This window comes from Canis aureus, chromosome X, assembly GCF_053574225.1.
Source record: "Canis aureus isolate CA01 chromosome X, VMU_Caureus_v.1.0, whole genome shotgun sequence".
Taxonomy (NCBI): domain Eukaryota; kingdom Metazoa; phylum Chordata; class Mammalia; order Carnivora; family Canidae; genus Canis; species Canis aureus.
In genome coordinates, this window is record NC_135649.1 from 2693908 (window position 1) to 2712743 (window position 18836).

Genomic DNA, 18836 nt, shown 5'->3' on the forward strand with positions numbered 1-18836 from the left:
GGACACAGCACAGTGACCGTCATCTAGGAATCAGGAGGCAGGTCCTCCATCAGACGCTGGCTTGGCTGGCGCCTTGGTCTTGGATTTCCCAGCCTCCAGAACCGCGGGCAGTCATTGTTAGGAAGCCACCTTTATGGCAGTTTTCTTATAGCAGCCTGAACACGCTAAGACAATGCCTCTGGCCCTTCCCAGCTGGGGAGTGAGCTGGATACAAGTGGGCTCGGCCCAAGGGCTGTGGGCAATGAGGGAGGCCCAGACGCTGGCCCATGAGGTGGGGGTCTGGGAACTCCCAGAAGAGCAAGACTTCTTGGGGGGTGTCTCAGAGTAGAGTGGTGCTGAAGCCGCTACGGGGCTCCAGAGGGCAGGGGCACTAAGAGAGGGGCAGAGGGGAACATTCTGAAACCCCTACTAGAAGCCTCCAAGGCCCCTAGAGAGAAGCCCCAGGCTGTCCCCTACCCTCTGGGCCCAGTATTAGATGTCCAAACGGACCTGTGGCCTTGAGTTTAGCACAACCAAAGCTTGCCTGAACAGAGCTTGCACACATTTTAAGAAAAAATAGGCGGACTTCTCAGTGGCAAGTACATCATGAATCCAGCAAAGCAGATGAATGCTTCTTTCCCAATAACCGGCACACGAGCAGAGATGGCTGGGTTGGCAGGGGGGTAAGGCAGTACCACAGCTCCTGCCCAGAAACTGCATTTGGGGTAGAAAAATGATTGACAGACCGATGAGGATGGGACCCTGGAGAAAAGATGACACAGGCCTTGCCTGGGAGCCTCCAGGAGACTGGGATGGTGGGCGAAAGCATGGTCCTTTCCAAAATCTTGCTCCTTGCTCTTGCAAGCACATCATGGCCCATGAGGTCCCAACCCAAGCACTCCTGGGGCCCCGTTTGTGCTTGTCCTTCTGGGGCCGGGCAGCTGACTCCATAGCTGAGCCTTGTTTGCATCTGGGAGGGCCAGGAAGCCAGGGGCCTGTCCTTGCTACCTGCCTTTTTTGAGGAAATGGTCATTGGAAAGAGGGCCAGCCACCAGCCAAGAGGCCTGACCTCGCCACTCCCACCCTCACCTAGCCCAGAGAGGCTGGCTGGTCCTCAAGTTCCAGAAGCCACTTGTGTCACTCTATCCCCCCTGGTCCCCACAGGAGGAGCTCAGGGTCCAGCTCGGTGTTCTGCTCCCACCTAGAATACAGACTCGAGGGAGAGCCCTAGCCAGGGTGGGAGAAGGTACCTGGCCGAGTGACAGGCCTCTTCTGCCAAGGGGCGGCTCACATTTCCAGGGAAGCCAGCCCTCTCCCATCAGGGCACCTCCTGTCTCCTCCAGGCATCCAGGAAGGGGTGGAGGGCACAAGATAACACCCGGACCCCAGGAAGGGGCAAGAACTTCAGAGCACGGGGGAAGGGGCAAGGGAAGAGCGGTTGACCTAAACTTTTGACAAAAGAAGTCAAGGAACACCAATGCCATTTAACATATATTTATTGAAATCTACTTGATGCAAGGCACTGTGCTAGATCTGGTAGGGGAATCAGACATAAAGGGTCACCCCTGTCTTATAAGAGCTCACAATCTAACGGGGGAGGGGTGGGTGGGGAGGGCAGGGAGGGCGAAGCTCTAGTGCAAGGCTGATTATAGTAAGTGCCGTAAAACAGACAAGTTAAGGAGACCAGGGAGGAATGAGAGAAGAGCGCCAACAACTGAAATATGGACTGGGGCGGGCCCAGCTACTGTTCTTAGATATGCAAAGAGCATTGAAGGCCAAGTTAAAAGAGACCATCTCTAGCTTGGAAAGTAAACACCTACACCGATACAATGATGAGAAGTACAGCACGTGAGTATACTAGTAATAGAGAAATTCCCAATTCCCCACTTTAACAGATTCTCCGGAAGTAGCGAGACTTCCAAAATGAACAACAGGGCGGGTGTTGACTGACACTCGTTTCACGGGACAAACAGGGGATCCGTACAGGCACGGTACCCGGACAGAAAGGCATTGGTCAAACTCGCTGAGAGTAAAAGGCATAGATTTTTACCCATCGGAGCGAACAGAACACAGGACCACATTTAAACAGGTGTTTGCGACCATCAGGTGGGGCTGGGGCCAGGAGCTCGAGCGGGGTGGACCATGAGGAAACCAGCCATGTGATTCTTCTCAGGAGGCGGCCAGGTGGTAAAAGGCCACTGACTCTTGACGGGTTGCAGAAAGCAGAGCCCCCCTCAAGCTGGCTTCGGTCAAGGGAGACTCTGGTGGGGAGACAAACGAACTGGTGAGGGCAACTGCCAGAGATCCAAGAACATAACGAGGCCAGGACTCCATCGGGGCGCGGGAGTTGAGGCAGCTCTCTGGAGTGCTGAGCAGGAGCCCGCAGATCTTCCAACTGGTGTCACCCACGGGGTCGACTCCTCTAAATACCGCGTGGCTCCCTCTGTCTTGTAACACCAACTAGAAACTTCTCTCCCGTGTCTCTTGTTTCCATTTTGCGACAAACAGAGGAACTGAACGGCCCAGCCTGTCGCCTCCAGCCAGCTCTGATGACCAGTTGCTGCCCGAGTCAAGCGTTCAGTTCTGGTTCAACTACTATGGCCTAAAAGTGGGGGGTGAGGGCTGCAGCCCCGAGCCCGTGGAATGCCAACACTGTGACTGGGTGGGGCTCACTGTGGAAATGCAGAAGAGGGTGTGACACAACTAATCAACACAGTTAATCTTAATAAGCAGCAACAATGGTAAACAACAACTTTCATTGAAAAAATGTCAGCAAGTATTCAAAACTGTAATAAAAGCAATGGAAGGTTTCTTTCGGAAAATAAGAAAAGGATCTATTTCTAATGAGAGTCGGCATTCTGTGTAACCCAACTGCTCTTCATTTCCCTTGCAAAAGGAATGTGTGTGATTAGAAAGAAAAAAAACGAAATGAGGTAGATACACAAATGCATAGACGAGCACACACAACAGGAAGCTTGATCACATTTTGCATCTGACGTAGCAGTACACCTACAGAATCCAAGGAATCCACCCCCAAGTTACCAGAGGCAAAAAACGAAACTTGGCACAACTACGGGACACACGTTAAAGCCACGCATGCTTGCGCGGGAGAGAGCACGGACTTCACCCGCAAACACAGTGGCAGAAAAGACGCGGTCTTTAGTGTTAACTCTAGAGGAGGGTTGGTTTTGGAGAAAACGACAGAACCGAGAACGGAAAAACCTCAAGGACGGCACGACTGCCAGGATGCCGTGTCCTGCCTGCTGGGGAGGAATGGAGCGGTGGCGACAACGCTAAGTTCTGAGTTAATACTGTATCTGGATCCTTCATGAAAGCTGGCAAAATGGCTAGTGAACAAGCAAGAAATGGCAGAGTACTTCCAGCGACAGTCGCCAGACTTGCCCCTCGTGAATGTCAGATTCCTTACCGGATGACAGCTGTGTCGAACATGTCCTGACAGCTTGAAAAGAGAAAACGGATGCAGAAGGAAGCAGTGATTTCAGACACAGTTTCACAACTACTGCAAGAACTGAAGCCACAGAGCAAAAGGAGCGGCTATGTAACAAGTGCTGTTGGCTTCTCTCCAGCCTGAGGGTCAGGGTGGAGACGTCACAGAGAGCCACCACTGTGGCCTGGGGGCCACTCCAGAGTACCTTCTGGCTAAGGTCACAGGGGTCACCGTGGGACCCTGCTTCCCAGGATGGGGGCCTGAGAAGCTCTTCCAGATGTGCCTGCCGGGAAGCTCTGCCTCAACCTGGGTGGGCCCATCAGAAGGGTACACTTCCTCCATGGGCCCTCTAGAGGCCCCAGGGGACAGCTGCTGGGAAGTCACACCACAGCCCCAGTGAGGCTGGCTTCCACCTGCAGGTTCTGCAGGTCACTGGGGGTCAGGTTTCTGGCCAGCCCTTGCTGCTGTTCCTCTCGAGGGAGGCTGTTGGAAGGAACAGCCTGACCCCGGGACGATCAGCTTCTATGTATATGCCACATGGGCCATCAGAAGGGCATCATTGCCCTCCAGACCCCTGTTTTATTGCCCCTCCTGGGCATGGCCGCTGAATGTCATAGCTGGGGCCTATTATTGGCCAGCTTCTATCACCGAGACACACACGGCATCAGAGGAGCACGGTTCCTCTCCGAGCCTTTGCTCTGTTGTTCCTCTTAGGTATAGCTGCAGGAGGTAACATCAGAACATGTGGGTGAATTTCCCCCTAGTTGCCCAAAGCAAAAGCCACCAAGCCGACCTCTTTCTGGTTCCAGAGTCACTCACTGAGAGGAGGATGCAATCCACACGACAGCATCAGTTAGGTGAGTCTTCTTATGTTCGAGGAGATGTGTCTTGGGGGGGGGATCTGCTGCTCAGGCACTGAATCCATGCTGGGCATGGCCAAAGCTCCCAGAAGCTTGAAGGACAGCCAGGTGCAGCCAAGACCACATTTGGACCACCCCCCGTTGATCTAGTGGAGGCCCAGCCCTGCTGCTGACAGGTAGGGCTATACTGAGGAACAGTCAGAATGTTCTGGCCAATCCGAGATGGAAGTTTCTCTTGCGTGTCTGCGTGGCCAGGTTGGAGAGTCAAGTACTGCCCACAGACATGCACAGAGTCTGCATCTTGGATGAGGAGAGAGCCTGCTTCTCTGGCCCATTCCCATCCAGCCTGCCCACCTGGTGCATCCACCTTCTGGTGGGGCAGGGCTTTCAGCTTTTCATTTGTAATTAAAATTCTAGAAGAAAACATCATCGTATCTAAGTACTGAAGCAATGAAAGTTACGGCTTAACGGACAACGGTGAGTGCTCGGATATGAAAACTTAAAATTTGCATGACAAAAATGTAATAAAACGGCTACAAAGGGCAAAAGCAATAAAACTGGAAAAAAGATAATCACAATCGATCTAGAAAGAACTGCTGTATAAAGTCAATATATCCAAAGGTAACTTGATAACTGGTCAAAGGAGATGAACGTACGATTTGCATGCAAGAAAACGGGAACACGATTTAAGTCATTGCATGAGAGAAAGAAGATGAGACTAGGAGTCAGGAGGCCTGGGTCCATCCCCAGTTCTGGTACTAATGAGCCATAGAATGACAGCAATAATTATGGTGGTGACGGCAGATGACCTTCACTGAGGGTGCACCTTCGGGCCAGGCGTGGCGTCGCGGTTCTCACGATAACCTTAGGAGGTAGTCCTGTGATCACCCCTGTTTTACAGAGCCCAAAACGGAGGGCTGGCTCCGTTTGCGGGGAGGCTCACATTCCTGAAAACGAGCCATCAGCTTATACTGGAGTCCTCGAGATGTCCCTGTTACGGGGATGCTCTCTCAACTACTTGAGTTTGAACCAAATAGTGCTGCTTGAGGACAAGACCTATTAGCCCGAAAACAGACCCCAATCGATGCTAGTTTTGGACGCACATGGAAGTCACCAGAATGAATTGGTTTCAGAAAAATGACTGCAAAAGAAATTTAACCCAGATTCAATACTTATTCCTAGGCATATGACCTCACGATGACAAGTTATAGATGCTTCAGAAAAGTCTTTTGAAGGTCATTTTCAGAAAGCAAAACACGTTAAGTGGTTACGTTGTAGAGCTACGGGATGAATTTAAGGAAAACAACAACAGTTGTCCTAATGTAATGTGACCGTGTACTTATGGCTTGGGAGGAAATTTCTAGAGAGGGCCTTGTGCAGGGATTGTCACAGTGCTACGTGGCACACAGCTTGGATGAACGGAAGCCACTGGATGTGCTTTGAAACTGTCGGGTGACTCCAGAGGGGCTACGATGGTGGTGAGGACGGTGAGGACGGTGGTGAGAAACGCACGTGAGGATTTAGAATACGATGGTCTTCGGGAGTGGCGTGAGGGAAAACGGGGGGTATTCTCTAAATTAATATATTATTCTATGCAATATGTGATTTACAGTATGTATGCAGAACTGAATTAATAAATTAAATATTATAAGACCTTTCTTTGAGTGTTCTATTTACATCCCTAAACATTTCTAAATTCAAGTAGGCCAAACGACTTTGGGGCTCTCTTGTCTTCAGGCAAGTTGGGGTCACATGATGTGGCGGCCGTCGCCGACGCGCTCTGCGTCTGGCTCCCGGAGGGGGTGGCTCGGAGAGGCGGGCCGCGAGCCCCCCTCCGCCCCGGCACACGCACGTTTCTCTTCTCTCCCTCTCCGTTTCCAGGCCCGTGGCTTTAAGTACCCTGCAGGGGCTGTAAGCGAGTCAAGCTAGTCAGAATAAATCAGAACGTCATCGAAGCTACTCTCGATAGGCAAAATGGGCAACACGGACAGTTAGAAATTGCTGGTGACGGTATAAATCGGTTCCGACCTCTCTGACGAGAAAATATAGAAGCGCTACAAAAGTGTTCATCTCCTTTGACTCTGCCCTGCCCCTCCCGGGCCTCGCCCCCCGCCCCCTCGCAGGAGGCCGCCGCCCGCCCCGGGGCCGCGTCTAGTCGCGGTGGCTCGGCTGGTGCTTCTGCAGCGCCGAGCGCCGCTTGAACACGCGGCCGCACTCGCTGCACTCGCAGCGCCTCGCTCCGCTGTGGGTCCTGCGGTGGCGACTGAGGCCGGAGCTCCTGCGGAAGGCCTTCCCGCACTTGTCGCACTCGTAGGGCTTCAGTCCGCTGTGGATGCGCCGGTGCTTGATGAGGTCGGACGGGCCGCGGAAGGCCTTGCCGCAGTCGCCGCAGCCGTACGGCCGCTCGCCCGTGTGGATGCGCTGGTGCTCCAGGAGGCTGGAGCTCTGGCGGAAGGCCTTGCCGCACTGGCCGCACTCGTACGGCTTCTCGCCCGTGTGGATGCGGCGGTGCTTGGTGAGCTCCGAGCTCCGGCGGAACAGCTTGCCGCAGTGCGGGCAGCCGTACGGCTTGGCCCCGCTGTGGATGCGCTGGTGCTCGGCCAGGCCGTTGACGCCGCGGAACGACTTGCCGCAGTCGTCGCAGTCGAAGGGCAGGTGGCCCGTGTGCGCGCGCTGGTGCTTGAGAAGCTCCTGGCGGTCCAGGAACTCCCGGGCGCACGCCTTGCAGGCGAACGGCTTTTCGGCCGTGTGCAGCTTCTGATGGCGAAACAGGTGCGTGCTCACTTTGAACGAGCGCCCGCACTCCTCACAGTCAAAGGGCTTCTCTCGGCTGTGCACGCGCAGGTGCTGGCTGAGGCCCGCGTTCTTCTTGAACCGCTTCCCGCACTCCTCGCACTCGAAGGGCTTCGCCTCCCTCTCCACCTGCTCCCTCTTCTCCAGGGCGGCCTCCGGGGCGCGGCTGGGGCCCGGCTGCGGCTCGGCGGCCGCGTGGCTCTTCCGGTGCTCGTTGAACTCGGACGCCCCCCGGAACACGCGCCCACAGTCCGCACACTCCCAGCCCTTGGCCTCGCTGTGAATCCTCTGGTGCTGGACGAGGAGGACCTTCAGCCGGAAGGCGTCCCCACACTCCTTACACGCGAAGTGGTGCTCCATGGGCAGCTCCTGCAGGCCGCCCGCCCGCCCCTCAGGGTCCCGGTTGGCTCTGACCTCAGGGCCGGGCTCGCCGGCCCGCGGGGAGCTCGTGGACGCCATCTCCTGCGGCTGAGCGTCCTCGCCCATCGTCCACCACCGGCTCAGGGCTCAGCCGCGCGCTCCGCTCGGACACCAGCACCGCAAGACGCCGCGCCCTGCAGAGGAGGAGGGACCGAAGTGGCGATCCTCTGTCAAGAATCGCATTCCTCCGGAGACGGCTGGTGACCCTGGGGCCCAAGCACGGCGGGGGTAAGGACGGGGTGCAGGGGACGTTGGGGTCGGGGGACAGCATGGCTGGTGCCCATCCGCCCAGAAGCAAGGACCACAGACGAAAGGGGCATCGACGTCCCTAGGGTCCCACACTCCCTGCCACCAAAGTAGCCCCGAGGAGCTCCCCGCCTTCTACGCTGAGAAGGAGCCACAGCCCTCCCCAAAGGCGCAGCGGGCTTTACCCCACGATGGGTTCACTTTTCCGGTTTCTTTCTCCCTCACTCACCAGAATGCTTCGCCCAATCTGCATTAAGGGATGGGCGGTTGCCGGCAGCAGGTGTCCTCACACCAGGGAGGATTCAAAACAGGAACTCCTGCACAGGGAAGAGGGCAGACGACCTTGCTGGGTCAACCTCACTCTTGACAATATGCTATAACAAATCGGCCGCGCAATTTTGGTGTCATTTGTGATTTAAAAAAATTTTTTTCTAAATGACAGTGTCCAGTTTGTTCTCATTTCTTTGCCAAGGAAGCACTGAGGGGGCTTCTTTGGATGCCATTAGGAAGTGGGAGGGAGCCCTGCTACTCTGAAATGTGGAAAAAAAGGTTGAGGGTGACAAAACCCTTTGGGTTTTCTTCCAGCCAATCCCCAACGTGGGGGGCATAGGCCCCCGGAAGGCAAGCTTGTGTAGGCCTACTCCAGGTGGCCCTCATCCCACACCCAGCCGTGGAGGACCATTCAGCTGTGAGAAGTGGTGAAGGGCTGGGGCATCCTTACCCAGAGGTTGCACTCCTGCAATATGCCAACATCCTCCTCTCACTGTCCAGTCTCAGCCACTCCTTTTGTGAGGTACTGTGCCACGTCATCAAATGTCACTGAATCCTGAAAGAATTCCCAGGGATAAGTAGTCCTTCTAACTACTCTAGAATGAGGCAGGGGCAGTACTAGTAAGAGCAGGGATAAGAGGCGAGGGTCTGCAGTGGTGTGTGTTTTGCTAGCATGGAGATTGAAGCATAAGCCTCGAGAAGTCCTGGAAAGAGAATCTGACCAAGCATCACAAGACCTGGGCCAGGGCCCGGGCCTCCCACTGTCTTCCCAAGGGACCTCGGCTCAATCGCTTTCCTGGACTGAAATGCAGCTCTCCACCCCCAGCTCAATGGGAATTACAACCCCAGCAGGCATCCATTTCTCTGTAGACTCTGAGGAAGAAAGCAGAGGGAGGGAAGGCAGAAGCTGGAGTTCTGGTCCTGTAGTATGTCATGCTGGGAAAACACATACAGGCCAAGGCCAGAATCAGGGAGCAGTGACAGATTCCTAACCAGGCAGAGAGAAGCACAGCTCACCTGGGCCTCAAGTATTTCAAGAGGGCCTGCCAGGACCTGGTTTCCAGGGGGTCCATCCTGGGAAAGGGCAAGACTCTGAGGGGCAGGCAGAGCTAAGGGAAGTGAAAAGAGCCATGAGTGACAGCTACCCTGCCTTTGAGCTCCCTAGGACAAGCCTAGTGGTTTCCTTTTCCCTGGTTTTAAAACTTATTCAGGCTTCGCTTGCACTGCAGCTGAGTGACAAGCCGGAGCATGAGTGTACCTAAGAAAACATACTCCAAACACTGGGGAGAATAGGCTGGCAAAGAATTAATACAGGCAGGCCAGAGAGAACCCAGAGAAGACAAACAAATGTTAGCCTAGAAACGGCCCAGAGAATATAGACACAGATGGATAGCCAATGGCAGCGAGACTGGCTCTCTGAGGCAGGCTGGCCACAGGCCTCTTAGCAGCCAGCCCCAAAGAGGTCAATGCTACCACTGCGCAGGAAGGAAGTGTCCCCAGAAGAGTATCAGAAGAAATAACTAAGTGACAAGTGAAAGATCTTTCCAACTTTGGAAGGGTGACAAAAAAAAACGGGGCCACTGAAAGGAAGATGGGCAACGAAAGAGCAGGATCCAGGTCTTGTTGGCCAGAGGCCAGGCCCTTTAAGGTTCACAGCCCACCCAACTGAAACAATCAAGTAGGTGACAGTGAGACAGGTGCACACAAGAGCATTTCTGCGAAATATATGCCAAAATGAAAAGTTAAACAAAACAGCTAGAAAAAGAAGCCTCAAAGATCTTCAAACACAAAGTTGCTGAATAAAAGATCTGAACAGTATGAACAATTTACCTTTTTCTTCCAGATTGCAAAATATGTGAAATGTTATAATTATATGACCACAAATGTATGTGCCTTATATAGGCCTCCTGTTTCGGCAAATTCAAAGAAACAGGAGGAACACAGTTTCTGTTCTGATGGCCGGTCAATTCAATTCCATTCATAACTAAGTGAAAAGGAGGCATTCTTATACTAGCTCACGGAGTAGAAAACCCAGACGCTCCAGAAAGACTTTTACACAAAATTAGATATTATATTAAAAGGGATAGACAGACACTTCTACTTCTGGCCATGATATTATAACAAGGAACAGACAATGTCCTGCCATAAACAAGTATAAAACTGGACAAAATGAATGTGAAACAAGTTTTCAGACACTGAACAGCAGGAAGTGCAGGATCACCATCTCTCGAGAGAAACAACTGAGGTGAGAGCCTTATCGTGGCCCTGGCTCTGCCTGGAGGCAATTTCCAGACTGAGTGCAGGGAAGGTGGACTCAAATAGAGCCTGGTGGCTTCATCAAGACACAGACTAGCATTAAGAGCAGCTGAGGCAGCTAGAAGTTGTAGAGCAGAGTTCCAGAAAGGAGGGAACTTCGCAGGAAAAAAAGAGCTCCAAAAAAAAAAAATCAGCATAAGGCTCCCCTTGAGCCTTTTCTGACTCCTAAGCCACACATACATAATAACACTCCCAAAGGCTAGGAAAAGAATGGCCAGGAAGCTTTAGGCTGAACAATCAGAGGACACACACAGGTAGGGAGATGTTCAGAGTCCAAGCAACCAGAGTAGGGAGTCCTCCAGGATCACCTGGGACATTCAGTTGGGAATCAGAGGAGCCATGCTTTAGCAGTAGGACTTATAATAGACTCCTGAAGCCACAGCTACCCTGAACCTGCTCTAGAAAAGCTTAAAAATAGGCCTCAATGTGATGAAGCTGTTCCACAAATAACTACTTTCCAAAACAAAGTCCAACACTCTTCAAAGAGAAACAACAGAATCTAGACACTCAATGATATAATCTCTATGATGCCCAACATCCAATAAAAAATTACTGAAATGTCAAGAACCAGGAAAATGTGACCCATGGCAAGGAAACTCAGGTCAACAGAAACACTCAAAAATGATTATTGGTAGAACTTACAGAGAAGGATAATGGCTAGTTTAACTACGCATGAATATTGAAAGAAAAACAAACATAATGAAAAAAATGGACAATATAAACAAGATCCAAATGGGACTTCTGGGGGTGAAAACTATAACAGTTAAAATGAAAATTTCACTGGGTGTGATTAACATCAGATTAGACACAATGACTCCCCCTCCCCCCAAAAAAGACTAGAGGATAGAAAATAGAGACTATACCAAATGAAGATCAAAAAGAAAAAAAGATATTTAAAAAAACAGTCTCAGTGACTTGGGCATAACAGAAAATTGTCTAACACACATATAACTGGAATCTGAAAAGATGAGGAAAAGAGGGAGATGATAAAAATATAGTTGAAGAAATAATAGTTGAAATTTTTTCCCCAAATTTGATGAAAACTAGATTCAAGAAATAGGCCCAACCAAACCCTATCAAGACTAAACAGATGACAAAACTAAAAAAACCACACACGTACACCAAAACACATCATAATGAAATTGCTGAAAACCAGTGATAAAGAGAAAAATCTTAGGGCAGCCAGGGGTGGGTGGGGGGAGGGGAGAGGAGGGGAACCCCGTGATAAACAAGAGGAGCAAAGATAAGAGTAACTGCAGACTTCTTATCAGAAAATGTCCAAGCCAGTAAACAATTGAATGACATTTTTAAAGTGCTAAAGGAAAAAAAGAACCCTGTCAACCTAGAATTCGATATTCAGAGAAAATACTCTTCAAAAATGAGGGCAAATAAAACTTTTTCAGACAAAAAGCTAAGAGAATTGGTCACCGGCAGACATGTACTATGAGACATATTAAAGTTCTTCAGGTGGGGCAGCCTGGGTGGCTCAATGGTTTAGCACTGCCTTTGGCCCAGGGCATGATCCTGGAGACCCAGGATCGAGTCCCACATTGGGCTCCCTGCATGGAGCCTGCTTCTCCCTCTGCCTGTGTCTCTGCCTCTCTCTCTCTCTCTCTGTGTGTGTGTCTCTCATGAATAAATAAATAAAATCTTTTAAAAAAAGTTCTTCAGGTGAAGGAAAATGATACCAGGTGGAAACTTGGATCAACACAAAGGAATGAAGAAGACCAGGAATGTAAAACACTTTTACCCCCTTTACTTTTAAATCTTTTAAAAAATAACTGACCATTAAAAGCAAAAATAATAATAAGGTACTATGGGGTTTATAACATACATATAAGTAAAACATGATTGTGTGTTTTAAGAAGCCCTCTGAGACTCTGGTGCATGCTAAGCCAGGAGTGGAAATAAAATACAACTCTAAAAAATAATCCAAAAGAAGAAAAGTAAAGAAACGAAGGAAAAAGAACAGATGGGACAAACAGAAACAAATATCAAGATGGCAAACTTAAATCCAACCACATGGATAATTAAGTTAAATGTAAATGGGCTAAACACTCCAAATGAAAGGGAGAGATTATTGGACTATATTAAAAAACAATACTCAGCTCTATGCTGTCTGTAAGAAACTTTTAGATGTAAAGACTTTACCTGTAAAGACATAGATAGGTGAAAAGTAAAAGGGTGGAAAACAATATACTATAGGTCTAAATAATCCCAATGTCAAAAATAAGAGGCGGGAGTGAATGATGAATGTGGCTCAGAGCTTTGGAGACCTTACTGAAGAGTCCTAGAACTTAGAGCAGGAGAAAACCGGAGTGCTTGAATATAAAATCAACAAGTGGTAGAAAACAAGAAAAAAAGAAAGAAAAATGAAAAAAAAATCAACAGGTGGCTAATACGGATGACACAGATAAAAAAATGCAAATCCTTCATAGAAGATACAGACAGACAGTAACTTTATTAAAAAAAAATCCAAAGTGAGTAGGGGAAGGGGAGAGAACAGCTAAATATATATTAACATTTTAGGAGAAAAAAGGAATAAACAGAGTGACTTGTAGCTAAAGTAAGCACACCTGTACTGTAATGTGCGCCATACTGGGGTAGAGTCTAGATTTAGCAAGGTCTTCTGCTTTCTGTTTCTGTACCTTGTGAATTTTTAGGAACCAAGCTGCGTTTCTTTAGTAATCAGAAAAGAATAAAAATTTACGAAGATTTGGGTAGGCTTTAGATAAGAAAGATTCTCAGCTTGGGAGAGAGCAGGGTTGAGGCCAAGGAGACAATGGGGAATGGGCCTCGAAGCTGAGCAACATCCTGAGGTACCCACATGGGAAGGGCAGACACAGAGGAGAGAGGCTGATAAGAATGTGTGGGCAGTCCCAGAAAGCTTAGAGATAGGACCCTGGGGAAGGGACTTCCTGGGCTCGTCTCCCCAGGCTCAGTGCCGCGGGTGAGTGTGAGCGGAAGGCCTCCTTTGGTCTCAACATCCACAGGAGCCCCACTCCCACCTTTAACCCAGTGCCCAGCACAGGTGCTTCACTGGTGTGAGTGAAGCCCCAGGTACCTAGCAGCCAAGGCCTCTGTGTCCCACTGTCACCTGGGGAGGGTCCCCTCTGAGCAGCTGGATTCTTCCCGGGATGAATGTGAAGTCTGCTTTGGCTTTGGCTTCCAGTACAAAACAAACTGGTCATCGATTACTTACACAATTCAAGAAAACTCACTTCGAGGGAATGGACAGAACAACTCACATTTACCTTCTGAAAAAGATGGCCTGTTATAAACTGGTCTCACCGTCCTCAAGCCAGAGCCTAAGACCCTGGCCCAGCCCACTGGACCCAAATCCTGCACCCCACATCTCAGTCATCCCTTCCAGACACTCTAGCATTTGTTCTGTCCTGAAGATGCCAAGGTGATGCCCCTCAGGGCTCTGAACACGCCACAGGTAGTTCTTTGCTAAGAATTCAGGCCTCATTCAAGTATCCCCTCCTCAAAGTGTCTTCAGTCTTGAGCCCGATCAAGGTTCATTTATAACACTTTTCACTACCTAAAAATCATCCTCTGAAATGAAATTGTCTTCACTGGGCTCCCCAGGAGAAATGTCACCTCCCACAGAAAAGAGGCCTTCTCTCTCTTGGTCATCCCTGGGTCCCCAGCATCTGCAGGAGCTCCTGGCACTGAGTGGACATGGGATAAACTGTAGGGGGAAGGCCTGTTAAATGGAGCAAACCTCTAGTTACAGAGCACCTATCACGTGTTTGGTACTGTGCTTCCCCCTTCACATAATTTAATTACTGCAACCTATAGTTATCACTACCTCCATTTTATACAGAAGGAAGTCATGGATCTAAGAGGTTAAGTAACTTGCCTAAGGTCCAGCTTCCAAGATCTAAGACTTTTCGAGCCACACCAAAGAAAAGAAATATGCAGCCCTCTAACACTAGGTCAGACCCAGAGAATAGGCAGTTCTTGAATGTCCTCATAGCCTAATGGTATATATGGGCTTTGGGGACTGGCTTTAAATCATCCGACTGATATACAGACCCTCACTGGGCAATAGTCACACATATCATTCTCTCTCTTACACACTCATACACAGTTCTTCAAGCCACCCATGTTTAATTGAGCACATCCTCCTGAAGTGTTCTAATTGAGCAGATCCTATTGAAGTGTTTTTGCTTAATTGGCATGATTAACTGCTGATATCCTGAAGCCACAACCCCCAAGTGAATGATTATCCTTTCCCTCGTAGCAACAGGAGTGGCCCTTCCTGTCCAAGGCTTGCCCAGGGGACCTAACCCAAGAGAACTTCAGATCACCACCCACAGTAACAGCACTCATGGATAGACAGGGATCATTTACAAAGTTCTCACAAAAAAGGAGGGAAAAAGTGAGCCCTGCTTTCAGAAAAGGAGCCAAATTCTGTATTATTAACCAAGTGTATTGGGTAAAACCTTTAGGAGACAGAAAGGAAAGGAAAGATCATTAAAAAAGATTAAATACACATTAACCCCCACTGTAGTTAACAGTAAAATGATCACCAATCCCGAAGATCATCCGATCACTTAGAAGCCATGCCATACAATCGCTCTACTTTGAAATGGTGGAACTGATCTGGAAAAGAAGCTGGATGCTGTGACAAAAGTGACAAATACAGATGTCCACCGCCTTCCAAGAGTGGACTTTCAGGGGTCAAGGGCAAAGCAATTCCAGGAAGAACAGGAAACCATAGTAATGCACCTGATGGGTACAGAGGGTGAGGCTGACCTTGACTGTAAGGCACTTTCATTCACCCAAGTCTCATAAGGGGCACTCCTACACCCACCCAGGAAATGGCAGTTTGGAGAAAGATTAAGGGAAAACAAATCTCTGCCTCTTAATATAAATATTATCTGCCTTCTTTAAGTGGGATCTGAAGTAGTCTAATGACTGTACACTTCCGGAGAGTAAAGGCCCTATCAAAGGTTGACTTCGGATTCCACCCCGGACTAAGCGAAGTGCCACAGACACTAGCTGTTCGAAGAACACAGTGAGATCCTCTCGACGCTAACCCACTGCCTGACAATCAAAAATCATGGACTCTACAACATGAGAGCTCATGTGAGCATAGAAATGTTTCCGATATGTGCTTTTGGTGGCAGTGTAAATTTTAATCAACTTCTTCAAATTGAATTTTCTGTCTAGAATCAGAAATGTTTAACAGAACCAAAATAACCATTCCACTTTGATATGAAAGAATAGAAATTAAGAGTTGGATTTGATGGAGACAAAAGCCAACTCATGTCAAAAGGAGTATGAACTGGGTGTCTTCTGGGTGCATTTGAGCTCAGAACCCCTCCTCAGAATGTACCAGCAAAGTTTGCATCTGAGCTTAAAAGAGCAGTATCTGATCAATTCCATGGCACAAACAGTCATGCAACTTCCCAGCAGGTGCCATTTTTGTCTGGGCAGTGGGACAGGGGAGAGGCAGCAAGGCTACCCAAAGTAGATCAATCTAGCAGCTTCCAGAAACTTCTAAGGGAGGCTGGAAATACCTAGATTCCCTGGAATATCTAAGTAAGGACCTGTAGTAGAATGTCCTTAGGCCCTGGAAGACAATAGGTAGCTTGTGGTGTTCAGTTCAGTTCTGGGCCAGAGCAAAAATGCCCTGGAAGGCGTCTTTATAGGTCAGACAAGAGACCTCAGTCTTCAGCATCTAATTCAGATGGGTGCCTACGGCTTTCTGTCCCAGACAAAGGATCACCTAGATCCCAAATTCTCCTTACTGGGTATCTGTTCTCTTCTGAGTCTTGTTGCTTAGACTGAGAACTGTCTCTGGGCAAAGACGGTTCAGTGACACCGGCATATATGAAAATATAAGTGCTTCCAGAAAGGGAAGGACATCTCGCATCATCTTGCATCCTCACCCATGGGGCCTCTGACAGCACGACCAGCTTTAAGGCCAGCAGATGTGGTCTGTAAACTCCCAGGCTTACCCAAAAGAGACGGTCAAGGATGGCTCATTGTGTCTCCAGACAATTCTGAGTGATAAGTCAGGCAGGTAAGTCCCCGCCTGTTGGACTGAAATAATTCGGGGGTGGGGGGGCAGAAGCAGAGTTGGGTGCACCTTCCAGGAACATGTCTTTGGGTCATGAGTGCTTGACCGAAGGACAGGCTGAGACAACACGCACTGCTGGGATCCCGATCCACTCCAGCCAGGCGAGGCCAGGATGCGGACCTGAGCCCCTGGGCTCGCGCTGAGGTCCCGATACAGGGCCCACCTGTGCTGTGTGCAAATGCACTGCGGCTATTAGTGACAGAATCCTAAAGGGCCAGGAGAGGGTGTTTCACCAGGAAAGTCTGTTTCTCTTGGGATGTTTGTGTCTGTGTGTGTCTTTTTCCATGTGCGTGGGTGGGAGGCATCTGTCTCCATCTTCCCCAGTTTTCCTCTCTCCCTTTGCCTGGGCACCTGTCCTTCTCTCTTTTAGGTTTCCGTTTTCCTTCCCTTCTATAAAAAGCCAGAAGGTAGACCAGAAGGGGATTTTGTAGTGTTTGTTGTCCTTAAACTGAGAAAAGGTTTATGTTCCCTCTTTCCCAAGAAGACGCATGGCATCTTTCTAAAAATCAAAATAAATGGGAAGTATGAGTTCGTTTAGGTTACACTGCCCTGGGTATGAGAGTCTACATGGGTATGAGGGATGCTCATTTGGGGAGCCCAGGCAAGTTAGGACCAGGCCTGGATCAAGTGCGCTGGAACCCTGTAAGAACTCAAGGGGCAGAGGAGCAGTGTGGGTAGGGCCAAGGAATCTGCATTTGCAAGCAACACTTTGTTTGGGGCCTGGGCTGTAGTACTGTGCCTTGTTAATACTGGCCTATCTAGAATCTGGAGTCTTTCTCACCACCAGAAGTCAGCAGACAGGATTCAGGCCTGTGAGCTTCCCGTGTGGGATCCCAGTGTTTGTGCTGCTGTCAGACTTCTGGGAAGAGAATTACTGCTTCCTAGTGATTTTCCAAGGGGTCTCTCCGGCAAAGAAGGCTGCAAATCACTGTTCCATAGGATTCTAAACATAGATCCAGGGACATTTGTGGGGAATGGACTGGACTGTGCCAGGCAGTGTGCAAGCTGCTTCTACTTAAAGGCTCAATGGGGGAGGGGAGGGGAGGATGGGAAATGGGGTGAGGCAGCATTAGTACCCAGAGGGGGTGCTGTTCTGGCAATCTCATCTGAAATCCTTTGGTAAAGGAAAAATGTCGGGTCTGAGGTTTAAGAGAAAATATTTCACTGACCAAGGAGAGTGGAGGGGGCTGGCAGCCAGGCTAGGCCAACGCTGGCTGGAGGGCGTCAGTTGGAACAGGGTGGGACCTCTGGGAAGAGGGCCAGCATTTGGGGGGGGGTTGTTTGAAAGGGGCCATGGGTCTGGGCGCAGGCAAGTGTGTATTTGTGGGGGTAGGATGGAAAAAGACATGTAATTAATCACCCAAATATAGACTAGAGGAGGCAGCACAGGAGTTGAGGGGGGAGGCACGGGAGCAGGAGATGGTGGCCCCCAGAAGGGCGACAGAACAAGCCCTGTTCAGACCTAGAGCCTTGAGCTCATCTTCACCCAGCAAGCGCAGCTCCCCAGCGCTCCCTCACAGCTCTTGGGCTCTGGACTATCCCCCCCATTCCTCCCCACCAACCTGAGGCTCAACCCCCACCCAAAAGGAAAGGAGGAACTCCATCAGCAGGAACTGTCCCCAGCTCGTCCACCCAGCACCCCTGACTGCGGCTCAGCCCCTCCCCCAGCAGTCTGGGAAAGCCCTTTAACCTAATCACCGCCCCCTCCCCCTCAGCCTCCTTGGGGCAAGGATCCCCTCCTTCCCATAATGACCAGTTCCTGCTTCCTAGTATCTCCCCCAAAGCAGCCTAGGCCTCGGCACATCCGCGATTCCCGCCCCTGACCGCCGCCCCCCACCCGCCGCCCGCCGCCCGCCGCCCGCCGCGACAAGGCCTTCGGGCCTCCTCGTACCCGCCATCTGGGACTCGTCCTTCACTTCGGATGGCCTCAGGGCCGAGCAGCTTCCCGCGGGCCCCGGGACGCCCCCCAAAGACGCTTGGCCTCCACCCCCCGCACACTCTGCGGAACCCTCGCCTCAGCCCCGCGCGCTCTCCCAGGCCGCCCCTGCGCATCCTCCCGTGGCCCAGTCCTGCACACCCTCCCGCAGCCTGGGCACACCGTCCCGTGGCCCCGCGCTCACCCGGGCCCCGTGGCGGCAGACGCGCGGCCCTCGGCGGAGCGGCGCTGGCGCGGCCCAGGCAGGCCCGGCGTGGCAGGAAACGCCACGGAGCCGCCCGCGCCCGGCTGAGCCCAGCAGCCCCACGGCGCGTTTCCGGAGCCGCGGGCGCCGCCGCGGGTAGTGGGGGAGCAAGGCCCCGCCCCGGCCCCGGCCCCGCCCGGCCAGCCGGTCCCAATTGGCCTGGAGAGGGGGCGGGGCGGGGCGGGGGCGGGGCCGAGGCCCGGGGGGAGGGCCAGGCGCGCCCGCGGGGG

At 51.0% G+C, this 18836-nt stretch overlaps 1 protein-coding gene across 1 annotated transcript; it reads right to left on the reverse strand.

Annotated features, from left to right (window-relative positions):
• Nucleotides 1–1457: 1457 nt before the first annotated feature.
• ZNF275 (zinc finger protein 275) lies at nt 1458–18682 on the reverse strand. Its single transcript, XM_077889062.1, has 4 exons — nt 18547–18682; nt 8468–8572; nt 7976–8063; nt 1458–7634 (listed from the first exon to the last, which is right to left on the reverse strand). Exon 4 carries the CDS (start codon nt 7564–7566, stop codon nt 6439–6441), a length of 1128 nt encoding a protein of 375 aa, XP_077745188.1. The 5' UTR covers nt 7567–7634; nt 7976–8063; nt 8468–8572; nt 18547–18682; the 3' UTR covers nt 1458–6438.
• Nucleotides 18683–18836: the final 154 nt, after the last annotated feature.